Source organism: Aspergillus brunneoviolaceus, assembly GCF_003184695.1.
Source record: "Aspergillus brunneoviolaceus CBS 621.78 unplaced genomic scaffold BO95scaffold_109, whole genome shotgun sequence".
Lineage (NCBI taxonomy): Eukaryota > Fungi > Ascomycota > Eurotiomycetes > Eurotiales > Aspergillaceae > Aspergillus > Aspergillus brunneoviolaceus.
Window position 1 is genome coordinate 81,819 of NW_020290839.1, and position 6,723 is coordinate 88,541.

General features: G+C 57.4%; 3 protein-coding genes across 3 annotated transcripts; 1 reads left to right on the top strand and 2 right to left on the bottom strand.

The window, feature by feature from the left end:
- Positions 1-309: 309 nt before the first annotated feature.
- On the top strand, positions 310-1,574 carry BO95DRAFT_488290 (phytanoyl-CoA dioxygenase family protein; the record flags this gene model as incomplete). The annotated part of the gene is made up of 2 exons (XM_025590510.1): positions 310-1,182; positions 1,285-1,574. The coding sequence occupies exons 1-2, from the start codon at positions 516-518 to the stop codon at positions 1,572-1,574; spliced, it is 957 nt and encodes a 318-aa protein (XP_025436681.1). The 5' UTR covers positions 310-515.
- Positions 1,575-1,782: 208 nt separating this feature from the next.
- BO95DRAFT_488292 (NAD-dependent succinate-semialdehyde dehydrogenase) lies at positions 1,783-3,322 on the bottom strand (the record flags this gene model as incomplete). Its single annotated transcript, XM_025590511.1, has 2 exons — positions 1,783-1,897; positions 1,947-3,322. 2 exons carry the CDS (start codon positions 3,320-3,322, stop codon positions 1,783-1,785), a joined length of 1,491 nt encoding a protein of 496 aa, XP_025436682.1.
- Positions 3,323-3,711: 389 nt separating this feature from the next.
- Positions 3,712-5,355, bottom strand: BO95DRAFT_425432 (Zn(II)2Cys6 transcription factor; the record flags this gene model as incomplete). The annotated part of the gene is made up of 5 exons (XM_025584710.1): positions 5,263-5,355; positions 5,058-5,214; positions 4,746-5,008; positions 4,277-4,694; positions 3,712-4,204 (listed from the first exon to the last, which is right to left on the bottom strand). Exons 1-5 carry the CDS (start codon positions 5,300-5,302, stop codon positions 3,712-3,714), a joined length of 1,371 nt encoding a protein of 456 aa, XP_025436683.1. The 5' UTR covers positions 5,303-5,355.
- Between the last annotated feature and the right edge of the window lie 1,368 nt (positions 5,356-6,723).

The following is a 6,723-nucleotide window of genomic DNA, read 5'->3' on the forward strand; positions in this document are numbered from 1 at the left end:
TAAATACGGTCGGAATTGCACTTGACTTGTTCGTCGAATGCATTGGCGTTTCTGGCCTTGCCACGAAGAGACTGTCCAAGGACGACTTGAAGTAAACCGCTGCGACCGAGGAAGAAGTATATGGGCGAGGCACTCTTGCAGACCACTGGGGGCAAGAATGAGATTCCGAGGTCTCACAACCATGAGGGCGATGTGACGCTGATAGACTGACTGACTAGGCCGAAAGGGGCAATTCGGATGAGAGCCCCCCTCTCAGATAACATTCCCCAGACAATAAGGAAAGCCACTTTCCTTCTCACAACTGTGTTACAGCACCCATTAATGCGTAGGGCAAGTCATCCCATGAGCCTGATAAGAGACAATCGCATGCAGGAGTCATCTGACACCACGAGCGCATTTAAAAGCGACTCCACGAGCCTATCCACCAGTCCGCACCACCAGCATCTACCCCATAACCCTATCTGGATCCAGAGCCCAAACACATACATAACGCACACCCACACTACAAATCCACCATGACTCGCGCCCCCCTCCCAGTCCCACCTCCCATTGATCCCTCCTACACCCCGACCACCAGCATCACCACCCTCCCGGCCACCAGTCCCATCGAATCCATCCTGGCCGTTCTCGAGCGCGACGGCGGCCTCATCCTCCGCGACCTCGTCACCCCCTCCGAACTACAAGCCATCGCTGCCGAGACCGCGCCCTGGAGCACCCCGCGGCGCCACCTGGACCCCACCGTGCAGGGCGACGCCTTCTACACCATCCCCCCACAGACCACCCTCATTCCAGGCCTAGTGGGCAAATCCGCCACCGCAGCGCGCATCTGCGAGCACCCTGTCCTCGACGCCCTGCGCGAGCGCATCCTCGTCGACGAGTTCACCGTCACGCGCGAGGGCTTCATCGAGCCCAACCGCATCGACCCCCTACTGAGCATGAGCGCCTCGATGAACATCGGCTACGGGGCGCCGCGCCAGCTGCTCCACCGCGACGACAACGTGCACGGGGTGAAGCACCAGGTGCCGCCCGGAGGGGAGTGGTCGTTTCAGAATGCCAGCCAATTCGGGTGTCTCGTGGCCGGGTGCGAGGTGACGCGGGCCAAGGGGGCAACCATGTTCGTGCCGGGCAGTCATAAGTGGGGGGATGGCCGGGCGGCCATGCCCGACGAGGTGTGTTTTGCGGGTACGTCTGCCCTTTCCCCGAGCAGATCCTCTGAGCTCTTGGAGCGAGAGAGAGTGCAGAACCAAGACGAGCTGACTGAATGCGCTATGGTGGTGGAGGTAGAAATGGCCCCCGGCTCCGCCCTGATCTTCCTCGGGTCCGCGTACCACGGCGGCGGTCACAATTCTGTGCCCGACTCGGTACGGACCATGCACAGCTTCTTCTTCGTCCGGGGCACGTACCGCACCGAGGAGAATCAGTTCCTGGCCATCCCGCGCAGCAAGGTGCTGGGGAAGAGTCCGAAGATGTTGCAGCTGCTGGGGTATACGAAGCCGACCACCTCGTTGGGCATTGCGGATAATATCAGTCCGCATGAGGACGTGAAGGGAATCTGGGAGAGGGTGTGTCAGTAGCGTGCCACTTGAGATTATGTGGGTGTTTGTTTTAATGAACAGTGTGGGTTGGATGTTGGCGGCAAATGAGAGGATTGGACTACGAACGAGACTATTGTTCCCTCAACCAGCGAGGACTAACTGCTTCAACTACTGATTCAATTCGAGTCAAGTCTATATCAATGGTAGAATCATTACATGCGTTACCCATACCCAGAGGCCAAAAGATCTACAAATGAGAGGTGAAAATCCCCCCCGTGACAATCATCTTGATGGTGAGATAGTCGTCCAAGCCGTACTTGCTTCCCTCGCGGCCCATGCCCGAGTGCTTCACACCCCCAAACCTGCAGAACCATTAGCAGCAGCACAGTCACAAACAAGCGGAGAACATACGGCGCCGGCGCATCGGAGATCACCCCCGTATTGAGCGCCACCATCCCCGTCTGCAACCCCTCCGAGACGCGGTGAGATCTGGCCAAGTCGGTGGTCATGACATACGCCGCCAGCCCAACCTCAGCCTTGTTGGCCCTCTGAAGCACCTCCTTCTCCGTCTTGAACCTGATCAGCGCCGCCAGCGGGCCAAAGGTCTCCTCCGCCGTGACGCGCATCGAGTCATCTACATCGCCCAGGATGGTCAACTCATGGAAGTTCCGCCCCAACGCCGGCAGCGCATTGCCCCCGAGCAGCACGGTGGCCTTCTTCCCCACCGCATCCCGGATATGCTCCGCCGTCTTGCCCCAGCCGTTGGTCAGGGGGCCATGCGTCGCCTGCGCATCCTCCAAGCCATTCCCCACCCGGAACTTGCGCACCTCCTCCACCAACCGCCGAGAGAAACGGTCGTAGATCCCCTCCTGCACGTAGATGCGATTCGCGCAGACGCACGTCTGGCCCGTAACCTTGAACTTACTCGCGATGGCGGCCGTGACCGCGACCTCGACATCGGCATCATCGAACACGATGAACGGGGCATTGCCGCCCAGCTCCAGACTCAACTTCTTGAGCGTGTCGCTACTCTGCCGCATGAGCAGCTTCCCGACGCGCGTCGACCCGGTGAACGAGATCTTCTTGACCGTCTCGCTCTCGCACAGCGCCAACCCGAGCTGGGGGGTATTCTCCAGCGCGGTGACGACATTCAACACCCCCTTGGGCACCCCGGCCCGCTCCGCCAGCACGGCCAGCGCATTGGAAGCGAACGGGGTGAGCCCATCCGACTTAAGCACCACGGTACACCCGGCCGCCAGCGCGGCGGCGATCTTGCGCGCCCCCATGGCCAAGGGAAAGTTCCAGGGCACGATGAGCCCGCACACGCCGACGGGCTCCTTGAGCACCTGCACGCGGCTGGCCGGGTGGCTGTGCGGGATCACGTCGCCGTAGATGCGCGCGGCCTCCTCGCCGAACCACTCGAAGAAGCTCGCCGCGAAGAGCACCTCGCCCTCCGCGTCGCCCCGGACCTTGCCGTTCTCCGCCGTGATGATCCGTCCGATGTCCCGCTGGTTCGCGACGAGTAAGTCGTACAGCTTGCGCAGGATGCGGCCGCGCTGGCGGCCCGACTGGCTGCGCCAGGCGGGGAAGGCGGCGGCCGCGGCGGCGATGGCGGTCTGGATGTCTCTGAGGGTGGATTCGGGGCAGCTGCCTAAGGTGGTCTCGTCGGCGGGGTTGGTGACGGGGAAGGTTTGGCCGGATTGGCTGGGGACCCAGGCGCCGTTAATGTAGCATTTGTCGACGAAGAGGGTCGAGTCGTGGAGGGTGGAAGCGAAGGTTGATGTCATTTTGGTGGTGGTGCTGGTGGGGTTTGTTGTTTGTTGTGGGAATGGGGTTGATTGTGGTACAGGGAAGGGAGAAGCTGGCTTATATGAGGGAGGACTGTGGTAGAGGAGCGTACAGCTGGGTATAAGACTGAGGGTATCTGCAATTGGCCTTCCTAGTCGAGTCAAAAGAATGAGATACCCTCGGCTGGCGCTGCTCGGCTTTCCCTCCCGACCCCCGACTTCGGCAGGCCTCGGATACAGTTGCCTGTTCGGGTGTGTTTGGAGAGAGCCAGGCCCTAACTTACCCTCTGCCGCAGCCTCTACGGTGAATGGTGTGATGTGTAGTTTTTATGGTGAACTGAGCTTTATTCGCTACTTAACTACTCTACAAGTACCGTCGCCCTGAATTTCTACGTAACAAAGACCTGCAATTGAGGCAGTTCCGCCGCCCAGTTCCTCTCCGCACCCCCCTCCCACACCTGCTGCAGCAGCTCCATCGCTCGAATGATGTTCGCAAACCCATTGCGCCGGAACTGGCGCTCCAGAAACCCCCGGAAGAAGCGCTGGTCATCCGGACGCCGGCACTCCAACCCGATGATAAACGCCGACCACACCAGCACGTGGTCCATCTGCGACACTTCGGGATACAGCACCAGCAGTTGCTTGAACTGGTCGACCAGGTGCGAGAGCGCGCGCGGCGGACTCGCCGTCCGGGCCAGCGCCCGCTGGAGGTAGATATCGTACGCCTGCTGCCGGACCTCGGCGATGCGGTCCAGGGCCAGCGCGTGGCGCGGGTGCAAGGTGCGGTAGTAGCGGAGGCAGTCGAAGCTCTGCGCCCCGTGCGACAGGATCGCGCAGATGCCGGAGTCGAGGCTGACCAGCGGGCTTGCATTGACGCGCATTCTATTTTAGATTCGTATAAGTATCTTATCTTGCATCCCACGACGGGGTGTGTGCGTCTGGGCTACGACTCACTTGCGGATCTCCCGCAGGAGAAAAGCAGACACCTCGCCCCCGTCAAGCCCCCCATCGCCACCTACCGCGTCGATCGCCGATTGCAGCATCCGGAACAAGATCGGAAAGTCCGAGCCGCCCGTGACCATCACGGCCAGCAGGAGGATGAGGATGGTCAGGATGACGGATTTCCTGGTCGCCATGTCGCAGGCGCCCAGGTCGCTGCGGCGCTGCAGCCCCCGGATGACTTGCGTGTAGAGCCTGCGGGGGTCGGCACAGCCGGGACTGCTGCCGACCGTGCCCAGGAGGTGGAGGGAGGCGACGGCCAGGACGGAGTTCAGGACCAGCTCGTCGGTGTGGGCGATGGGGAGGATGGTGCCGCGCCAGCCGTTGTGCTGGTCGTCGATGACCACCATCTGCGGGGCGATCTGTTCGGAGACTTCGACCGTCAGTGGTTGAATGACCATGCTTAGGTTCGATAGGTGTTTACAATATGTGAGGAGGTATGACTTCCATGCTTCAAGCCCGGCTAACGGGGGCTTGACGATGGAGATCGAGGCGAAGGGGGAGACGGCGGGTTCTGGTGATCGATCGCTGTCTGAGGTCTGGGGCGATGGCAAGAACAGGGCCGGGAGCTCGTCAGGAGACGATGGGGTGTTTGTGCACTCGTTGAGAAACAGGATACTGAGGATCTCCTCTGGTGTCTCAAAGAGACAGTCTGATCCGGTTCTGCCCTTACTACAACTCGACCTCCTGCCTTGTCAGCATCCATCGGTGTGCGCTGGAATGGCTGCCAACATACGGTGGCAGGGTATGTCGGGGTCCTCGTCTTTTGCTTGCATCACGGAACCTAAACCGCATTCCTAGACCGCTACAGCTGATGCCCTTGGCAGTACACTTTCCACAGGCAGGTTCTTTCCTATCGCAGTGGATGCGGCGCTGGGAACACTCGTAGCATCCTGTCTGATCATCAGCCTCAGCCACTGCACGCTGATGACGAAGCGTACCTTTGATCTTGGGGACATAGGGTCTGTTTCGTAGAGGCATGATGCTGATTCTCTCGCACTGACAGAGTATACAGCAGGAAATGACATGTGAGATGCATTAAAAGAGCAACAGTGCCCAGTGCAGTGACTGCGATAACCTGCCAGATCCAGCTGGCCAACCTTATCTTCCCCGCATTGGCTCTTATCGGGCGCTAGTCCCAAGACGGCAAGGAAAATGAGAGCCGAGAGGCGAGCGATGATTGGCCTCGGCTCGTCGGCTCTCCGGCTACTCCATCCGATCGCTATGCACCCTGGCATACTCATACAATGGCTGAAGTAGATATTATATCATCACTGATAACTTAGCTCGATGGATTGCTGACCCGGGCGTGGGTCCTGCACCCTGAGATGGCTGCCTACGTCATCGAAATAGGGCTGTTCTGCCCGGTAAAGCAGACACCCACCTCCACACACCCACACGGTGCTCCAAAGGTACTGTCGAAGACGACTCTGTATGAGAGTCGCTGAATGTAGTACATCTATTAGGAGGGTGATTGAAACCACGCAGTGCGAAGATTAGACTGGGTCTCAGAAAGAAAGAAAGAAAGAAAGCAAGAAAGAAAAAAAAGAAAAAGAAAAAGAAAAAGAAAAACAGACAATGTGGAGTAGACAGACAGTGAGAGAAAGAGGATCAATATACAGAAGTTGTATAGTATGCTGGGTACAGCGGAGGATATATGAGAATCACAGTGATTGACGGTCATTCTACAGTAAGGGTTTCTAGGGTCCCTGTGGGGCAAGGGAAGTTGTACAGTCAGGTGTGAGCCCCTCTAAACTTCCTTACGATTTTTCTCCCGTCTTCCAAAAAGTCTTCATCGCGCAGCTCGTTATATATCAAGGTTTCTAGGACTCTTTGTCAACTAGGGTCGAAAAGCGTGCCACCTAGCGGGGATTTCTTTACTAGGGCCAATGCCCATAATAGTATGCTGTTCGATCTGCCTACAGAGCAACGAGCAATATCCTGTAGGGTTAATACTTAATATCTGATACTTCTCCAAGTGGTGCGAAGGACAGATACTTGAAATAACTAAGCCTTTGTGAGTTTAGCCGAGGTGGATTTCTGATTTTAATTTTTCACGGTAAAAGTGATTCTTCACAAGTCCCATTGAGCTGTAAGTTGAGGTCCATTACATTTCTCGCCTCATCTCTCGGCACAGTAGCTAAAGACTTGAGACATCCAGCCATAGTCCATGTGGCATAAAACCCGCAGCAAATTCTGATCTGACCCCTGGAACAGTCCGGCATTGCACAGAGTGGTTGTAGGTCACCTGCCAGCATAACCGACAAAGAGAAGGAAAAAAACAAAACAAAAAAAAAAAAAAAAAAAAAAAAAGGCCAGATAACCTCGCTTTTGTACAGTACAGTACATATAATACCTAATGTCCCTAGCACTCAAGGGCAGTAGGCATCGAAGTGAGTTGT